The sequence below is a fragment of the Lates calcarifer genome, linkage group LG7_1 (assembly GCF_001640805.2).
Source record: "Lates calcarifer isolate ASB-BC8 linkage group LG7_1, TLL_Latcal_v3, whole genome shotgun sequence".
In the NCBI taxonomy this organism is placed as follows: Eukaryota; Metazoa; Chordata; class Actinopteri; family Centropomidae; genus Lates; species Lates calcarifer.
In genome coordinates, this window is record NC_066839.1 from 2,712,956 (window position 1) to 2,733,390 (window position 20,435).

The window sequence follows — 20,435 nt, forward strand, 5'->3', positions numbered from 1 at the left end:
TTTGTGATAGAAGAAGTAAAAGTAGTATTAGCAGTAGTAGGAGTAGTATCAGTAGCAGGAGCCGTTGTGGCAGCAGTGGTGTTAATAGTCAGTGAGTGTATCAATGGTAGGAAACTGAAGTGATTATTCAGGAAACAGCAGATGTTTTACTGATATTATTTAAAGTACTTTAAGTAAAAGTATTAGATGTAGTATTAGTGGTAGTAATAGCAGCATTAATAGTTATCAAACTACAGTAGTGACAGTAATAGTGAAAAAGCACAGTATAGAAGTACAAACAGTAAAACAGTGTTTTAATACTGTACCTGTTGACACAGGTTGGTGAAGCTGCAGTTCTGCTGATGTGTCCTCAACTGAAGCAGCAGGATCTGCAGCAGTGCTACCTGTGGAGTAGTAGTAGTGGCAGATGTAATGATAAAAGCATTAGTAGCATATATATATAATGGTAAAGTGGTTTTCTATATTAGCAGTGTGTGTGTGTGTGTGTGTGTGTGTGTGTGTAGTGTCTGCACCGGTGGCAGCTCATTTTCTCAGACCAACATGTAAACATCATTATTTCAATAAAACAGAAACAGCCATTAGAAAACCTTTATTCAGGAGTCAAACAGGATATCAAAGATGTCAGAGACACAGGAGGAGGGACACGATTTGGAGAGAATTTGGTTTCAAAATGAGAAATCCATCTTTTGAAAAACTGACTGCTAACCTTGCAAAATGACTGTTAGGGAACTTTAGTGATTATTTAAACATTTGTAGGTCTGTGGTTCACTTCAGTTGTGTTTTGACTCTGTCACATGACCGGAGGGTCACAACAGCTGCAGTTTGACCATCAATAACAACCCTATGTCCTGCCAGTGTGCTCCAAAATAAAATCAATCTCAGGTATGTGACCAACACGAGGTCTGGTAGCTTTTAAATATCGCTCAGATTCTAAAGAAGCTTCAACAACAGGCACTCTTTCTTAAAAACAAACCCCAAACAGCAGAATCACTTTTATAAATCTGAACTTGAACAAGAAACATGATGAAACATCATTAGGGCAACTGAACATTGACAGTAAAGCTTTTCCCCCAGTTTGATTAAGTTAAGGTGAGTGGAAAACACAACGTCAACTCTTATAGAAAATTCCCACATGCACAGCAGCGCTTCACACCAGGCGTGTAATACGAAGCAGCTGCAGCAGCTGCTTCCTCCAGGCAACTGAAAACAGAAATCTGCTGAGCGACCCCCAGAAGAGCAGACATTACGAGATGTACTGCGTTCATGCTGTTCTCTGTGTTACATGTTGCTTCTCACTGTGTGTGTTTGTCAGTGTCCATCTGCCTTTTCTTTTCTGTCTGAGTTTAGGTTAATTCCTCTGTTTTTTCTTGTCCTCCTTTGTGTCTTTCTTCCTTCTCCTCTGCGCTCCTGCTTTTTTCTTCTTCTGCAGTCAGATCTGCTGACATGGTCGTGGAAGCTGCCGTCGGCAAAGCTTCTGCTGGGAAATTATGGTCGTCTAAACAGCCTACAGCCGACAAAATGTCCGATCCCCTCTGCACACTTCAGAACAGTAACAGACACAGACAACATCATTTTAACAGCATTACAGAAACTATCCCAAACACTGATGTTACATCTTTTGGTTCTGTGATATTTTTACTCTCCTTTGGAACAAATCAATCTGGTCTCACACAGCAGGGTTACTTTACGTTGTCGTGCAACTGCAGAGTAAAAATAGAAAAGCTTCTTTTTTCATGTCAGTTTCCAGATTTGAGATGATTTGATTGTGTTTGATGAGACAGTCTGATCAGCTGGATCACTGTCCAGAGTGCTTATAAGGTATGAATCTTAAATTTAGAGCTAGAAGAGATGCATCAGACTGTTTGTGCGTCAGTTTCAGTCTTTAGAAAAAGCAACAAGTCAGCTCTGAAGATCAGGACGTGTATACAGCAGTATGTGACAGGTATTTGACCGAGTGAACTCCAGTTGTGCTTGGTTTTAATTCCCAAATTATTTAACAGCCTTAAAAACAGACACTTTCATTGCAAAAGATTACAAGACACATTCTCTGATTGATGATTTTTTTTCCTCAAGCAAAGTTTCTGTCTAACTCAGATCTTTGACAGTTCAGGGTTTTAAGGTGCACTTGGTTTGACTCTCCACCAAACGTCTGAACAGCCTCAAACAGACACTTTAACCTCCAGACAAAACAAACTCGACATTTCTGATGTGTCTCTTCCTCCAGCGATGTTTCCATCCAGCACAGATCCTCAAAGAATCAGGGTTTTAAACCTTCCAAAGTTCTGAGGAGGCATCAAAAACTTTCTGTTCAACTCTCTTCAACACAGCATCCTGACATGACGTGCTCATGCATCTTCACTCTGTCCGAGCAGCTGTCTCTGCCCAGGTGTTTGAGGCGGAGAATGGGTGACGGGGCAGATTTTTGCAGGTGAAAGGTCACAGGGGTCAGAGGTCAGGAGAAGGGGACCTCCCATCTCTGTGTGTACGCGCTCAGTTCACAGGGGCTGATGACCAGCATTCGTGAGGAGTCCATCCCATCCAGAGCCATCTCCGAGTCCAGACAGAACCGAGAGACCAGGTGCTCCAAGTGAGTCCCCGACTTCTGCCACCGCTGCGGGGGAAAAAATGAAAAACTGTTCAGAAGAGAAAATATGATGCCGTCTAAAAATAGATGCATGCTTCTCTTTTTGTAAAGGTGAAAGGTTTAAAACAATCACAAATTACCCAGACAAGACGTTTCCCAAAATGTTTACTGCTCAATTGAAAAGTGAGCCCTTAGTTTGGTTTCTAGCACTGATTCACCCTGCGTGCTATCACTTCCAGCTCTGTATTGTGTAAGCAGCACTGCAGCATTGAAAGCAGGTGAAGAAGTAGAATCTTTATTGTGAGCGCTGCTTATTGATGCTGAGACCTGCAGTCACTGGAGACATCTCTGAAAAGGTCTTCAGTCATGCTCTGCAGAGCAGGTGTATTACTGTATATGACCAAGGTGCAATATGCAAAGAAACATGAATCTGTCAGAATACGCAGTGAGATCTGCTGTCACTCTCTGCTGCATACAGAGAAAGGACAAAATGTCTCGAGGCAAACACTGAGGAGCAGACCTTTAGTGACTCCTGAAGGAGCCCAGGTTGTATGTCAAACACAGAATCTACAGAGGATGAACTGGGTGCAGTATTAACAGTCCAAACCCTTCACCGACAGAAGAGACACTGCAGCAGAAACTCCACAGTAATGAGAGTTTACATTTCCAACACCACAACTCTCATTAATGTTAATTACAGAGAACTGGGTCTAAATTATACATGCTCTCAATTTTATAACAACTAGCCTTGTTAACGAACACGCCTCTCAGATCTGCTCATGGACTCAAGACTGAGCTGATTAACAGCAGCGAAGGTTATTAAACATCAAGCTACTGTAATGGGGGGATGGGGGGAGGCTAGTATGTTTTAAGATGACAATAATATTTTCCTTTATTTCATCTCAGGAGAAAAAACTTTTGGTTCATGACAAATACTTTTTTTTAACCAACTCATTTTGGTTTCTTTTCCTACATAAGAACTGAGGAGCCAACCAACACTTATTGTCATTTACAACAAACAAAGACACACGCAGTTTGTTTTTGGACTAAATTATTATCACATTTGTCACTCATTAAATTCATGTGTTGGACTCTTCTGTTCAAAGTAACTCATATTTTTCCTCATTCACACACTTCAGCTCCTCCTGTCCACTTCCAATGGGAAACATGTGATTGCTACTGGTCACCACTAGGTGGAGGCCTCTGCTGACTTTTTGCTTTGATCAGAGGTTGTCTGGGGAGGCAGGGTGTGTGTTTGGTTGTGTGTGTGTGTGTGTGTGTGTGAGAGAGAGAGAGAGAGAGAGAGATTGTGCTTGTGCGTGATTCATAGCTGGATTCTTTAGCTGGAAAACAAAGCGGCAGATATGATCAGACATGAAAAGAGGCTTTTATCCAGCTGTGGGTCTGAAACCCAGTCATCAGAGAGAGAGACAGAGACAGAGAAAGAGAGCGAGGGAGCAGATTGACAGATAAAGGAAGAGAGAGAGAGAGAAAGTGAGGAAAAACAGAGACAAGAGCAAAACACGATCTGGGCATCTTTGTGTGTGTTAGTGTGTACATTTTGTGTGTGCATGTGATATCTGTAGGAGCATCTTTGTGTACCAGTGTGACTGTAATTTGAGTGTGCACATACATCTTGTGTGTGTGTGTGTTTATGTATCAGTGTGTGTGTGTTTGTGTGTATGTTGGCAGGGAGCGGCCATATTGTGTTTGCTGAGCCTCTGAAGCGTATCGCTGTCATGTATCTTGATCTCGTAAGACCTTGTAATAACACACACACACGCGCACACACACAGGCACAGAATTGCATTGTGGGTCTAAGCCTGCATTGTCAAGATGACACGCTCATCACAGTGTAGCGACGGGCTGCGGAGCTTTTTAATTGAAAAAAAGACGGAGGGATAATTAAAAGTAAATCAATTAGTATTCACCTCATTACTGACTGCTGCACTTCTGACATCGGCCTGTGAGAGAAACACTTGGTATCTGTCTTTACATTTACATTATATTTACATACATTAAAGTTCTTAATCCTTTTGTTCTTTTCCAGTGTGGACGGGTGACTGGAGCCTGTCCCAGAATGCACTGGGGTTAGGCTCAGGTCATCACAGGGTGAACACAGACAGACCCTCCTCTGGGCATCAAAGTTTCATGACTGCCTCAGAAAAACAGCTGAAATGTCAAAGTAACACAATCAATCAGCTGTAAAATACATCCTGGGTTTGCTGATTTCCAGCAGCAGGATGAAGTGAATGAAACTTTCATCCTCCTCATGAACAGGTGACAATGATTTGGAGACTTGAAACGCTTGTTCGAACCTCTCTAGACATTCCCCGGTGGAGCTGTATGTGTTAACGCAAATGTCTGAATCAGTCAGTCCGGATGTTAACCAGACTTTATCCTGCCAGTTCCCCAGACCTCTCTGGAGTTCATGTAAGTAAGAGTACCAGGATGCTCTTGATTTAAACCAGTTTTTTGTGCCATTGCGGCTGCTGCTGTTGAACATCTGTTACTAGTGAATCCATATTTTTGGGATTTGACTAAAACTGTGGCGTCATCCAACAGACAAGAGGTGGGAACAAATACTGTACGAAACCGCTGTGTTTTGTGCCACAGCAGAAGACAACTGATACAACAGAGGACACAATGTTCCTGCCTCTTCTCACCTACTCTGACTACACCATGGTTGTTGGCATCCCTGACCCCAGAGCTCTACCTCAGGACCCTTTCCTCACATCATATCTGCCCATCATGGAAAGTTAAGACCACAAAGCTGTGACTGAACAGGACTGACTCTTTCCAAGTAGCGGGGATTTAAGGCAACATGATCACCTAATCTGACACAGTGGCCATCTCAGAGGACAAACATGTCATGTCTGTCATGTTTGAGTGCTCAGAGAGAGGAAGTTGTGTTTGCTCAGTGGGTCGTTTAGTTAAAAAATGTTCGAGGGTTCAGCGATTGTCTAGCCCAGTCATTTGCTGGAAAAATCCTTCCTGTACAGCAGGTATCCCCCGAGATGAAGACGGGAGCCAACAAACACAACAGCTTTTTAGATGTTGCTGTTCCTGATCCAGCTGCTACAGCTGCTCTGTAATCACAGACTGCACACACACACACAGGTAACAGAAAAAGTACAAAGAATTTCAGGTTACTTTACTGGAGTACGTCCATTTTATGCTACTTCATTCCTCCTGGACAGGTGCAGATGCTAGTTACTCTGCAGATGAACATCTGATAACCTTACATAATACCATGCATTGTTAACAAGCAATGTGACCTCTGCTCTTTTACTTGGGGAGGATTTTGGATGCAGGACTTGTAACAGAGAAAGTTTACATTTGTGTCAAAGTCCTTTTAGGTAAGTCTCACCGTGCGGCAGCCATCTTGGCAACGTACTCTGGCAGTTATTTCAGGCTAACAAGACCAGGCTCCTACTAAATGAATGAAGGAGAGAATGATGACTTCACTTTCAATGGTCACCAGTCAAGTCTGATTAAAATCACTAAAACATTTGGTGACTTTGCCCCAAAATAAGGTTTAAAACACCTTTTTCCCACAGGTTATAATGGCTTGATATGTTTCCTGGTTTGGCAGACTGGCTGTGTCTTTGGTGTTTTGTCTTTGTTGTTCTATTCAGGACGGTGAAGTGGTTCGTCTCCTCCCTCATAACGTCTCTGGTAAAGCATCTGAACACTCGTCTCGTGAGAGAGCGTCTACTTCTCAGTTTGAATCAGTGGATACTGGCCCAGTTCTTATTATATGTATATTCATTCCCTGTCCTATTATCGCAGGATATTTCTCTGAATACCTCACACTCCCTCTGCCTTCCTCCCCCAGCACCATCCCTCCTCTTCCTCTCTCTGTCGTGGTCTGTTTAGTTCTGTCTCCACCACTTTCTCTCTCTCTCTGTTTCTCTGTCTTTCTCTGTGTCTCTCGTCCCGTCATCCTCCCCGTCTCTCTCTCTATCCTTAATTTAACCTCCCTCTGCATTTCTTCCCCCTCTCTCTCTCTCTCTCTCTCTCTGTGTCTCAGTGTCTCTCCACCAGTCAGCTCTGGGCTGTTTCTCCAGTGGATCTTCGTTCTAATTAGCTATCATTGCTCTACTTCCTGCCTTCTGACACACACACACACACAGTGCTGTTACATCCCAGTTGTGTGTGTGTGTGTGTGTGTGTGTGTGTGTGTGTTGGTACAAAGGTTTACTAGTTTCAGTTACATGACAGCGATGTGCTTCAGTGGTTCGGTTAAAATACACACACATACACACAAAACATACACAGACACTGGTGTTTGTGTTTGTGTGTGTGTGTGTGTGTGTGTGTGTGTGTGTGTGTGTTTGTGTGCTGAAGTTTTTTTTTTAGTCACTTAATTTAACAGTCTGGTATCTGAGCAGACCCGAGCTGCATCTCCTCCAGCTATATAACACCTACCTGTCTGAACTGTGTGTGTGTGTGTGTGTGTGTGTGTTGTGTGTGTGTGTGTGTGTGTGTTGTGTGTGTGTGTGTGTGTGTGTGTGTTGTGTACAGCTCTCTCAATTACCTCTTTCCTTCACTTTTTTCTCTTTGTTCCTTCGTTTCCTCTCCATCTATTTCTCCCTCTAATGCTTTCGTTCTTTTTTGGTTTTCTTTCTTTCATTCTTTCCTTCCTCCCAACCTACCTACCATTTCTTCCTTTCTTATTTCCTTCCTTCCTTTCCTTGTTTCTCTCTTCCTTCTTCCTTTTCCTTTCATTCTGTCTTTCTTTCTTCCTTCACACCACATCGGCAGCACCATTTTCATTTGTTGTTCATTTCGTTGTTGTTGTCTGTGTTGCTCTCTTCTTGTCTTAACTCCATACCTGTCAGTGTGTGTGGTGTGTGAGGAACATTAAACACTTGCTGGTACAGAATTCACCACTGTCCTAATTTTCAGTGTTGACACTCCAGAAAACCCTTTTTCTCCCTGGTTCCCTCCCTCATTTGGCGTCTACTGTAGCTCAAGGTTCGTCTTGTTTGGTGATAGCACATCTTCTTCTGTGGTGCTGCTGCTATCACAGCAGGGAACATGTTGCTGAGGTATAAAAATATCCAGACCTGTCGAAGCCACAGTCTCACTAAGTGGCAGAGCAGGAAGGACTGAGTGGGTCTTCAGGTGAGAGACCAGGTGAAATGACTCACACACGACTCCTGAATCCAGGGTCCAGATTCATTTTGTCTGATGTGATATTTTTCTTTCTCTGAGGTGCTGCTGTGTGCTACAGGCACACAGTGACCTGTTATATGACGCACCACTTTGTTTTGGACTTTACTCTTCCTTTCTTTCTACTATAGTTTCTACTTTTCTTCTCCCTCCTCCTCTCTTTTCTTCCCACTTCCTCCTCCCACTGCTGTCTTCATTTCACCTCTTCCTTCTTCTCAGCTTCCACACTTTTCACTCTTCATCATCACTTCCTGTCCCTGTTTTCTTTTCTTATTTAACCTCTCCCCTCCTTTCCTCTTTTGTATTCATCTCTCTCTTTCTCTCTGGCCACTTCGTCTCTCTCATCAGTCACTGATGACTCACCGAGCAAATAATACGTCATAACAGCAAAGACAAAAAAACAGCGTGACTCACATCACACTAACATGTGTGTATGTAAAAAACATGTTGAGACTCTTCATGATCATATCCACACACACACACACACACACACACACACACACACACACACACTTAAGCACATTTTTCCACGCAGACTGAACAGTTGGTGAGGTGTAATGAGCTAATCTTCCACTAACTCTCTCTCTCCCTGGACTCACCCTCCCTCCCCACTTTCCTCTCTCTCTCTCCTCTCTTGCCTGTCTTGCTTCACCTTTCCACCTGTGCCTCTCTCTCTCTCTCTCTCTCTCACTCTCTCTCTCTCTCAAGTGATTTATTGGTTGTCAAGTTGTTCTCCGCTGCAGGGGCTTCTGGGACGCCGTCAAGGTGCCCAGTGGTCAGGTAATGACAAGTGTGTGTGTGTGTGTGTGTGTGTGTGTGTGTGTGTGTGTGTTAAGAGTATTTCAGGCTGCCTGTCCAAAAAAGTGTCAAGCATCTGCCCCTGCAGCGTGAATGTGTGTGTGTGTGTGTGTGTGTAACGATCATCTTTAGACAAATTTAGCTTTAGATTAATTAACATTTAGATTAATTTATCAGCCATATGATATATGGTACTGACTCGCCTGCAGGTACACACCACCTGTCTGCCTGAAATATGTGTGTGTGTGTGTGTGTGTGTGTGTGTGTGTGTGTGTGTGTGCAGACCTGCTTGCCGTCGGCCATGTTGCAGGGCAGCAGGAGGACCTGGGAGGCAGGGAAGGTGGTGGACAGAGACAGACAGTGCTGCTGCTGACGGATCTGCTGCCCATGAGTGTACACCCACTCCTGTAGGCAGAAAGAAAGACAAAGTCAATCATTTCCCCCCTTTTTTTATCTTTCAGCTGTTGTTTGTTGTTGCTGTTGACATTTCCAAGTGCTGCTGTGGCTCCGGTTTTGTTTCCGATAAGTGGTCATGGAGATAAAGTCACTCAGGGAGAAGAGAGGCAGAGGCAGGAAGCAGAGTGACATTTATGTAAAAGCACAATTACAGTTAACTGGTACTTTACCTGTGCTCTCTCATTTTGTGCTCCTCTATGGTTGTAGGTAAAAAAAATGGACGCTCAAACAAAGTGTTGACAGAAAGTCAGTGTGTGCTGCAGCGTTAAAGCTCCAGTATGTAACTTTTCTCTAATATTTTTTAATTGAAATAGGCTCCTTAATGTGGAGAGGTGCTGTCAGAGGCTCCTCTCACTCAGACCTGTTGAACAGCCTGCAACAGAGTGAGTGATAGATGTTCCCTGCTAAAATTTCAGAGCGAGCCTCGGCTTTTTAACCCATCAGAGAAGGCTGTCAGTCAATATCTGAAAACACTTGTTGTCCACTGCTCTCACACCGAGGCTTCAGGCTAGCATTAGCTGCTGGAAGACGTTGCCTTGGCTGACCCTCAGAAAAATGAGCTCATGATTCCTGCGTTTGCTGAGACAGTGAACACAACAAAGATGAGAGATGTAGGTAAAGTGCTGAACGGAGCGTAACAGGTTCAGAGTATTTTATGACAAAGATACGATACAATATGTAACTAGGTCAGTGTTATTATGGCAGCTCGCACGACCCATGGTAAATTCAACCTGTCTCCTGTGTGTGTGTGTGTGTGTGTGTTTCACTGGTGAGTTAATAATCATAATACTAACTGTCTTATTACACAATAGGACGTCATTCACTGAAACTGCGGCTCTCAGCCACGGTGGAACAAAACTCAAGTTACTTTTTACTCTATTACATTTATCTCACAGGTGAACAAAGCAGGACTTTTACTTTTCATATCGCAGTAATAACACTTCTACTTAAGTGAAGGATCTTAATGGATCAGTCCATCATCAAAATAATCACCAATAAAAATAATAATCACCCACCAGTAATTCAAGCATATATTGATTAATAATATGTGATGAGGAAATAATCAGTTTTCTCTCCTGCATTAAGAAGGACGCACCGTTACATTTTTACACTTTATTACTGTCATCATAAATCTGCTGGCTGGGGATATGAGGGGACTGAGGTGGGAGCTGGCTGAAGGGACAGTGGGAGGTCTTTTCACACCAGCTCTGTGATGGACTGAGTTTTATCTTAAATATCTCAGCGCTGCAGGGTTTATTTCACCGGGTGATTGATTTATTGAGCTGCAGCACAGAGAATGACATTGGAGGTTAATTGGTGCTGTAGCTCAATATATCTTGTCTGCGCTGGAGCGTCCTAAGGTTCAGCTGGTTTACATGTACACACACACTGATGATACAACTCAGCCCAGGGAGAAACCTCACGACTGAGGCCGTTATGTGAACGCATTTTAAAAGATTTAGATTGATATGAAGTCTTACACTTAATTCATCTGTTTATTATCCATCTGTGTTGGTTCTTCTTCTTCTTATTATCATTATTCATTCTGTGATATTGTAATCTGTTATTTTATTTTTGGAATTATATGCATTTATAAAAACATTATATTACAAATATTACATTACAGAATTCATACAGATTTTCTCTCTTTGCTCAAGAATATCAGGGAACTACACTGTTGCCTGTACACTGGTTTATTGTGTATTGCTTTCTAACTTTTTAAAAAATGTATTTACTATTTCTACTTATTTTCATGCACTCTACTTTGATTGCTGATTGAAACAAAGCCTCAGTGATTTATTTCTGAACCAAACACAATGGAATAGCAGAGTGATAAGTGTCTGAACGAATGTTAAGTGAAGACATGTAAACAAGGCTATCAGAGAAATGAAACAGGGCTTTAAGCAGATTGCCTTCTGTAATCACAGTTATTGGTTTGCAGGTAAACACACACACACACACACACACACTCACACACTCACTGGTTTATGTGTTTAAACATGAAGCAGGTCAGAGCTGAAACAAAGCCTGCACGCTCAGCAGAAATGTCCCTCGGACAAATAAAAGGTTAAAAACAAAGTGCACTTTGGCTCAAAATAACGTTGACACCTGCAGCCTTGTCTACAAAGCTGTGAGTGTAAGCTCTATTTTTCCTGAGAGAAGTTGGCTGAGCTGTCTCGTATTCACGTCAGCGCTGACAGCAGAAACGACACGACGGAACAACTTCATGCCTGCACACTCTCGGGCCAGAATGATGTTTTTGTGGCTCAGTGGGTCGCATTTCATGCCCGTCACTCTCCTACTCCTGCTGCTCTGTTATACACAGCCGTCACCCTTAAATTATGTGAAACTTCCCATTAATGGAACAGTAGAATACATTTGAATCCTAGATGACTGACATTATAATAATTCTGTCTGTTTTCTTACAAATTGGTCTCTCTGCTTCTACTATTGATCCCTTCCTGTATTTGAAATGCTGGTGCAAAATGGTGGAAATCCTCACACTTTGATTCAGAGGAGCTGAAAACCTAATCTTTGTATTTACAACGTTTTCAACAATAAGATTCTGTTCTGATTCTGGTCTAAATCCCTCAATGTTTCTCTCAGCGTTTCTCTAAACAGCCACTCAAAGCACTTTACACTACAGGCCATATTCACCCATTCACACTCATTCACACACATGGCCATCAGGGGCAGTTTAGGGTTCAGGATTGTGTCCTAGGTTCTTGGACGACCTGCTCTCCAGCCGCTGTCTATGAAGTTATTAAGTGTTTCATACAGTTAAAAAACAAAACAAAACAACAACAGCAACAGAAAGTGCACAGCCTGTTCTGCAGAGCAGACGCTGAGGCCTGCAGGGCAGACTCACTGAGAGCAGACCTTCAGTGAAGTAAGAGACATCTTATATCCACAAGTTAAACTTTTGCAAATTTTAAAAACATTTGTAGAATTACTTAATATATTAATAGATTCTGGATTTTGCCATTTAAAAATGTTTAACCATGAAATTGAAGTTTATTTGGGAAAAAAAACCAAAATGATTATTCAAAGCTGAATATTTTTCTTCTTATCTTCAGACATGTCTGGAGGGGATCTTTAAAAAAAAATCAAATGTGTTATTCCCATTGAAGAGTGCATCATTCACTAACTAACAAATCCTATAGATTTCATTTACTTTACTAACAACCCTTTAACCCTTCTTTTAACAGACTGGGAGTTTGCTTATAACCTGTGCAATCATCAGCTCTAACATGATTAATCTGATCTGACACTGCTATGGTTTAGGTTTGGTTACATTTATTAATACTGTACAAAACTGTGAGACTTGAAATTGAAATGTTCCATCAACACAGATTTTTTTTGTTTTATTTAGATTAGCTATGGATATTTGCAAACACCAGGGGAATAAACTGGTTTTTCTTTCTTTGTGGGAGAAACTGACAGAAAAAGAAAAACAAATTTGATTCTTTAAGTTCAAAAACGTTCCCACCTGGGAGCCGCTCAGTTCAAACCAGACTCCTGAACATGAACAAACAGGGATAAGCAGCCTCCCTTCAGGGCTTTTCTTTACAGTAGTTGATAAGCGAGAGTTTCTCATCCACACTCACACACATCCCAGTGGTTTTCACTGTGAGTTGAGGGATTTGAACCGGCGACCTTCCAGTCACAGGCCGGCCTCTTCAGCCTAAAGGCATTTCAGCTGCTGACATGTTGGCTCTCTGCGCGGCGGCTTGTTAGAGCGGATCACAGCCTCCACACTCACTCTACACATGGAATAATGAGAATCCTATGGGTATTAATTATGGCTGAGCGGAGGCAGAACACACACACACACACACACACACACACACACACACATACACACACATACACACACACTCGCTCTTTGGTGTGTTGCTGTGCTACGAGTAAAAAAATGAGCAGAGTGAGAGCAGGTCGGACACACACACACACACACACACACTGAGCAAACATAAGTACAGGCACAATAAACACACATGAACCTGCACACACACACACACACACACACACACACACCACCTTACACCCTGCTTGTCAATCACATACACAAACACACACACACACCTTTTGTTGTAATGTTATTATGTTTTTGTTTGACGGGAATCTTAATTACATCTACTAATGACCAATAAGAGAGAGGGCAGAGGTGAGGTCAGGTGAGCAGCATTTCCCCTTCTCTGTTGGTACACACTCACACTCAGCAGTGAGGGGAGGTGGAGTGAAGCTGTAAAGTAAAAATGTCTGATTCTCAGTGAGAATGTGTTTAATAAATAAATAAATAAAATATATAGAAAATAAAGAATGCTTCTTTGATGTGTGTTGATGTTGTTATTAGCATTTTTAAATGATCTAAACCTGATGAAAAATGTCACATCTTCCTGTTTTATTATTGTTTTATTAAGATTTGTATTCATTTTTTTCTCTTTTAGAAACACTCACTCAATTCAAGATAAGAAGCAACAGTAAATTAGAGGACAAATCCACATATTTAGCTAAAAACAATGTTTTGAATGCATGGAATGTGTCTTGTTTTTTGAGGATTTCTCTTAAAGGCACAATGAGTAGATTTTTGATGCTACAATCACTTAAAAATGTGACGTGTTTTATGTGCTAAGTCTCCTCCTCTCTGTATCCCTCATTCACCTGTTTCCTCTCAGTTCACGTCTTGGAAACAGGATGAATGGTCGTATTTCTAACTCGTGGTCGACTCACCTGGTTGATGGCGGGGACCCCCTCTGTTCCGATGCAGGGAGCCAGTGTGAGGACGGGCTGCTCCTGCCCCTCCACCCTGCGAGACTCCAGACAGTTCTGCCGCTGTTTGATCACCCCGGACTGAGAGTCGGAGTCATCTGGGACCCTGATGGAGGAAACAGAACGTCAAAACTACACAGACACCTCTGGAGGTGAGACTTTTTGTTAATTTGGGTTAACTGACCCTTTAATCTCCAAAGCCACATTTCTCCTGGGTGGAGGCAACAGGGTTTAGAAGTAATATGGTCTTCACTTTAAGCTACACCAACAGCCTCACTGAGATGAGAAGGAAGACCCCAATCATCTCCACTACCGTCTCATTAACTACATCAAGATATCGCCGTTAATTTGACAGTGATTTATCGGTATTTTCAAAAACGACGCGCTGCACCTTTAACAAATCCACTGAAGGCCACGATTCTCTAAACTCATTACTTCAGAAAGTTTCCTCCCAATCTTCCTCTTTGATAAACTTTCTCAGTCTTTCTTGTTAAATTCTCGGCTGCGCTATAAACTCGGGCTTAAGCCCTGTAGCATTAATTCAATCTGCTATCTCTCTCTGTTTTAATAACCCGTTAAAGGTTATTCCGCGTTTTAAGGGTCAGGTCTGTCTTCCCCTGAGAGCAAGCCTGTTAATTCCATTCTGGGGGATTAACACCAGCCTCCAGTGGATAAATGGGTATTTAAGTGTGTGTGTGTGTGTGTGAGTGAGTGTGTGTTGAAGTGTGTGTGAAAGAGAAGGGAAGCGTTTAAATGAGAGCACTTATGTGTCTTAAAGGTATTTGTATTCGCATGTTTGTGTGTGTGTAAGTAGTGTGCACTATAGTGTGTGTATTTGAAAGCGTCACTGCCACGGCTTATGATGCTATAACGACTGTGTGTGTGTGTGTGTGTGTGTGTGTGAGGAGCCAGGGCCTGTGGGAGCTCAGGATGGAGAGAGACTTAACACACAATGAACGAGGTTTTCAAAATTTTAAATTATTATCTTTGTATTTTTAGTTTCAGAGTGAATTTATGAATGGTGAATTGTCACCACCAAATATCAGGACAGGACAAAGACAGGATTTTGCAGTGAGTTGTTCTGTATGATTCTAATTGCTGTTTTCTTCATGGACAGTGAGATGTGCCCTCCCTCTGCTGATGCACACGTTAACATGAGCTACTTCCCTGAGGCTCCGATGGCTTTTGGACTCGCCCCCTGGTTTGGAAATGTACAACACGCTGTGGCAGAACTGAGTCTGTGACATCCTGAAAACAGAGCATCCCACCTGGGACGATGAACAGCCTCATCATCACTGCTGAGCTAAGGCAACATTTTAAAGGAACACTTTGACATTTGCAAAAGAATCCAGCATGTAACACCCCATGAAACCAAAAAATGTTGTTTTTATGCTTTGCTTGTTGCACAGATATAAAGTGCCTACACATGAACTGCAGAGGTGGATTTCACCTGGTGATTTCAACAGATATTTATGTATTTTGCCTCAAAATGTGAGAACGGTCCGGAATCAAACCTCTAAGCTTTTTATTAAGGCCAGTTTTCTGTTGGGAAGTGAAGCTGGGGGACTGACAGTACAGGAGACATACAAGTTAAAGCAGCAGAGGCAGGATGTCCTGACTTACAGTCCTCAATAATGATCAATCTGAAAACACTTGACTGTGTCTTTCAAACTCCAAGGTCCCAGTTCATTATGCAGGATTCCCATTAAAACATGTTATTATCTCAGACTTAACAAAGCCTCAGAATATAATTACATACACAAGCATTGCTCCCTGTGATGAATAGACTGTAAATACTGTGGCATTCCCCTTTAAGAGTTAAAAACAGACACACACAAACCTAAAAAAGAAGAAGAGAATAATAATAATGATAATAATAATCTTCTTTAGAAATGAAGGCAGTAATAAAGCCAGTTTTGGCACCAGTCTTGAAATTTCTCCTCTTAATTTGCAAGCTCAGCAGAAGCTTTCCCTGGACAGATAACACACACACACACACACACACACACACACACACGCTTACTTACTTGAGCTCTGGGTAGACATTGTCCAAGTACCACTTAAAGGATTTGCACTTGAGCTTCTTGCGCAGTTCCACTCTGCCTCGGACACTGGAGACATACAAACACAAACACACATAATAATCACACACCAACGGAAACAGCAGATAGAAAATCTACAATAATCGAAGACATGACAAAACTGACAAAGTTAATGAAAAAGTACCGTACAGTCGAGGAGGTGTGTGATGTGAAACTGCAGCTAACACCTGAGTTTACCTGAGTCTGACAGATAAATACTGACATTTAGTTACAGCTGTGGGCCTCCAGGTCTGTTCCTCCTGTTTCTTACATTAATCACATTGTGGGGACTTGCCTCCCATTTTGGAGATAAAACACTGGCCCAAGTTAAATATTTAACAAGGTTTAAGACTTTAAATTTAAAGCGTAACCCAACACCAGGCTGAAAAAGCATTTCACTGCCTTTTTTATTTAAATATTTCATTTTCAGTTTCTCCATTACTTCAGTTAGTTAGTACACTGTGTACACAGTACACTCTCTGGCATAGTGTGTGTGTTTCGACAGGATGGTGTTGTCTCAAATTGAACATGGAGATTGTGAACTTTGTCTGTTTTGTTCACTTGACTTTAAAATGAACCCTGTTCTTTCTTGTTTCACGCTACATGTGACTTATAACATCCTGTCCTCCCTCTGACGCCATTTCACCTCCTCGTCTGTTATGGAGCCAAGATGGCGGCTGTTGAGCGTGAAGAAGTGTCCACTGTTCCACGCTCAACTTTCTGAGTGCACTTCTGAGTTCATAAGTCAACCTACGCAAGTTGCAACAATCTGTGTTGCTGTGCCAATCCACCCTTGCTGCCATTTCCATGGGAATTTATTCTATCTTTTTGTTGTTGTTTTTTCATTTTGTTGACAGTTTACAGTCGAGATAAAAAGGAAACCTGCAGAAAAAGCCAGATGGATGATATGCAGTGAACCCAGAAACAAACCAGGGACATTGTGATTATCCACCTTAAACCTTAAAGCTTTTTTTCTGGCTGTGGCACAGGAAGATGACACTGACAGTCCTAATCCTGCCCACAAAGGTCTCCTCGGCTTGATTGGTTTTCCAACCAGGGAAACAGACATCAACAAGCACAATACCAGAGACGTTTAGAAGAAGTCTGGAACCAGGTTGTTGATGTCGTCTGTGAGCGTGTGTGCGTTCTTACTCTCCGTAGGATTTCCCTCGAGCTGCAGGTCGAGCAGAGTAGTAGAAGAGACGGAAGTCGTCCATCCACACCTCAGCTGTGCGACGTGTGTTCCTGTAAACACACACACACACACAAAGATATATTTAGAGCAGCATATCTCCAAGTCTAATTTCCTGCTGTACTTGCTTCATGTCATAAGTCATACAGCTTGAAACCACAAATGGCAAGAAGGGACAACTTTGAAAACAACAACACTGCTGACAGTCCCTACCTGCAAATGCAAAAACACAAAAATGCATGTTCACATGGATGAAAAATAAACAGAGAACAACAGCTGTCTGGACGGCTGGAAATCTTTGGAAAATTGCCGGCAGAATCAAATATAGAAAATATAATTTCTAGGTAATAGACTTAAAACATAATGGACTATTTGTACGTTTCTTACACTGCCTAAGGCATCAGGAGTTTTAGCGGATTTCATCATGCAGTTGTGAATGTGTTTGACAAAATGCAGACTTCGGGGCACAGTGGTAATTACACAACCTGCACACAGTCTGAATGCACAATCACAAACACACAATCCCAACTTCTGTGCCCTGGATGTTTGGGGACGACGTTTAAAAAAGATAATGCAGGAACAACACTTCCTGAATGTGAGCGAGCTCCGTCCTCTCCTCCATGGAGATCCAGCTGATTTTAAACACAGTGGAGGAGATGCTGGAGGCAGGAGGTGGAAAGATAACGAGTAAAAACCGACCTCAGCGGTGTTCACCTGCTGCCTGTAAACAGACAACCTGCAGAAACAACAGCCCACCTTCAGACGTGGGCTCTGCCTCAACACCTGTTTTTTCCTCTTCCAGATACAGATTACATGTTAGTTCCAGGTGTAAACAGTCTCACTCCACCTCCAGATGTGATCCGCCTGATCCGATCACATGCTCATAGTGATGAGTTCTGTGTTTGTTTACAGCAACACTCACACAGACAGCACATCCAGATGTAGAAGTGTGTTTAGCGCAGGTGTCAGTTCAGCCTACTGTCGTTTCTCTGTTCAACTCACTGTGCTTTACTCACCCACACTGCACGAACAGTGAAGCACATTTTCTCTATCTCTGTTCCCCATTTACTCGTTTTCTCTCATTCTCTTTTTCTCTCTGTAGTAATTAGCTATTAGCTGAGTTTCTCTGAGCTGTGAACTATCTCATTGAAATGACAGAAACCCTCCATTACAGGCGGTACACACACTGGCTGTGGTGCTTTAATGAAAGGGGAAGAGAGAGGGGATATGAGATGCATGTAGGCGTATAAACATAAATATGTGTCACACACAGGCTTACAATTAAAACCTCCCTCCCTCTCTCCACACACACACACACACACACACACACAAGGTCACAGCAGCAGGCCTCTGCGAGGGAGGAAACAGCATCATCTTTGTAATCGAATTATTAAGCAGCTCTTTTTATTTTGCATATTCATAACCCAGACTGCCAGCACCGAGCCTCCAGCTAATTAACCGGCAGAGCAACACACGAGCAGACAACAGCAGCTTTGTTTGGGAGATCGGCGTTGATCACAAACATCAGGCCACCGTGATACGAATAAAAGTCATCATCCTCTGCACAGAACAGATGTTGCCTCGGTAACGGCCAACAGGGAACGAAATGAGCGACTAAACAGCCCAGGCTGGAAGAAGGAAAAAAAAACAACAAGAGGAAAGTCTCAGTGTTGGTGTGGATTAGCTGGTTGACACAAAACAATAAGTTTATATGAGCCGTTTGGCGGCTGCTTTGCTCCAAAGTGCCGTTCAGCAGCGGGAGCGCTCGTTGTGGGAACTGAACCCTTCCAACCTGGCAGCGTTACTGCCACGCTCTGCCCATTCAGCCGCGAAGGGAACTCAACTCCCAACCCTGGCAGTATTAATGCCTTGCTCACACGCTGAGGTTTATGAATTACTGAACTGTTAAAGGAATAATCTGCGAGATGAATCATCAGTCTGTGGCGCTCAGTGGATCCCAGGAGTTATTCTGTGATGAAGTGCTGCAATTTAGTTTTCGGTGAACTCACTCTCCCTGTCTTCTGCTTCACTTTGTCATTTACAATGTTTCCCAGAATGCCTTTCAGCACATGGCTAGACTTGATATTGGCCTTTCTGCAGATATTGACAAAAGGGGCAATTTAAAAAACAAGTTTTAAGAACTAAAGGACTCGTGTCTATCTTGTAACTTCAGGATGACTCCGGTGCTTTGTGTGTAAATGATTGATAGAGACAAAATATTTGTGATCCTGATTGTTATTATGTGTTTGATAACTTTATGGAAAGGATTCCTACAGAGACAGAGCTGTTTATTAAAGAGTAAGATCCTTTTTGTTTGGTCAGAAACATCCCTATATCAGTACCACACTCCATTGACAAAAACAGGAATTTTACTGAGCCAAACACAGGAGCTGCTGGAACACCACTGCCTCCATCTGTTAGTTAGTTTGTGTTATTGTGTGCAACTGTTAGTTCTGTAAAAACCTGAATACTTCTTTCACCGCTGAAAGTCACAAACTAATTAACAGATTGAAGCAGTGGTATTTTCTCAGCTCCTGTGGTCTGCTTGGTAAAATGACTGTTTTTGTCAGTGGAGTCTGGTAGTGACATACAGGGATGTTCTTTCTCAATAATGATAAATGAATAAAGTCATTTACACCTGAAAAAAGAGGAGATAACAAAAATAAGACCCAGGTTAAAAACACAGGAGTTATCATTTAAAGAAACAAGCACCATCTCCTGATTCCATACTATGTTTTGTTATTATTCCTCTGTGTCTTTATGATATAATGTGCTTTACACTCTGCAGTAATGTTGAAAGTGCACTTGGTTTTATAATAATGGAACCAGCATCCTTATTGTAGCCTTGATTAATCTGTTTCTGTGAGATCAATTCACACACAGTCTGAGCACATTAGTCCTGTTAATGGATTATTCGACTGCCTGTAAACATCTTTCTGTCGGAACTCTTTGAAAGGGGCAGAGAACAGAATACAGCTTATGCTAATAGGATAATATTGTACTCGCAGCTCAAAGGCTCCCAGGCAGCTGTAAATCCACTTTAACAATGATGTGAGCGGCGTTCGGTGGCTGCGACACACAGCTCAGAGTGGAGACGCTGCACGTCTGTTCCCTCTGAATGTTTGTGTCAAACACTGAATCAGTCAGCAGGAAAGTTAGAGGGAACTTTGGTGAGTGTGTAAAAACAAACTGAAGGAAGTTACAAACAAATCAGGCAGTGAAGTCAGCTGGTAGGTTAGAACCAAAAACCCACACACCACCACAGCACACTGTCATTTTAGTCTTCAGCAGCCGGACAGATAGACGATGATCAGAGTCACTTCCTGCAAGAACACACTTACACATAATCCCACATAAAAAACAGTTTCATTTT

The 20,435-nt window shown here is 42.3% G+C and overlaps 1 protein-coding gene across 1 annotated transcript in view; it reads right to left on the minus strand.

The window, feature by feature from the left end:
* Positions 1 to 574: 574 nt before the first annotated feature.
* Positions 575 to 20,435, minus strand: part of galnt14 (UDP-N-acetyl-alpha-D-galactosamine:polypeptide N-acetylgalactosaminyltransferase 14 (GalNAc-T14)) — a 137,024-nt gene continuing 117,163 nt past the window's right edge. Inside the window, exons 11-15 of the mRNA XM_018682908.2 lie at positions 17,023 to 17,115; positions 15,817 to 15,900; positions 13,751 to 13,895; positions 8,846 to 8,965; positions 575 to 2,611 (exon numbers count right to left, since the gene is read on the minus strand). Of these exons, the coding sequence (XP_018538424.1) occupies positions 2,453 to 2,611; positions 8,846 to 8,965; positions 13,751 to 13,895; positions 15,817 to 15,900; positions 17,023 to 17,115 (601 nt within the window). The 3' untranslated portion in view covers positions 575 to 2,452. The remainder of the gene's footprint in view (positions 2,612 to 8,845; positions 8,966 to 13,750; positions 13,896 to 15,816; positions 15,901 to 17,022; positions 17,116 to 20,435) is intronic.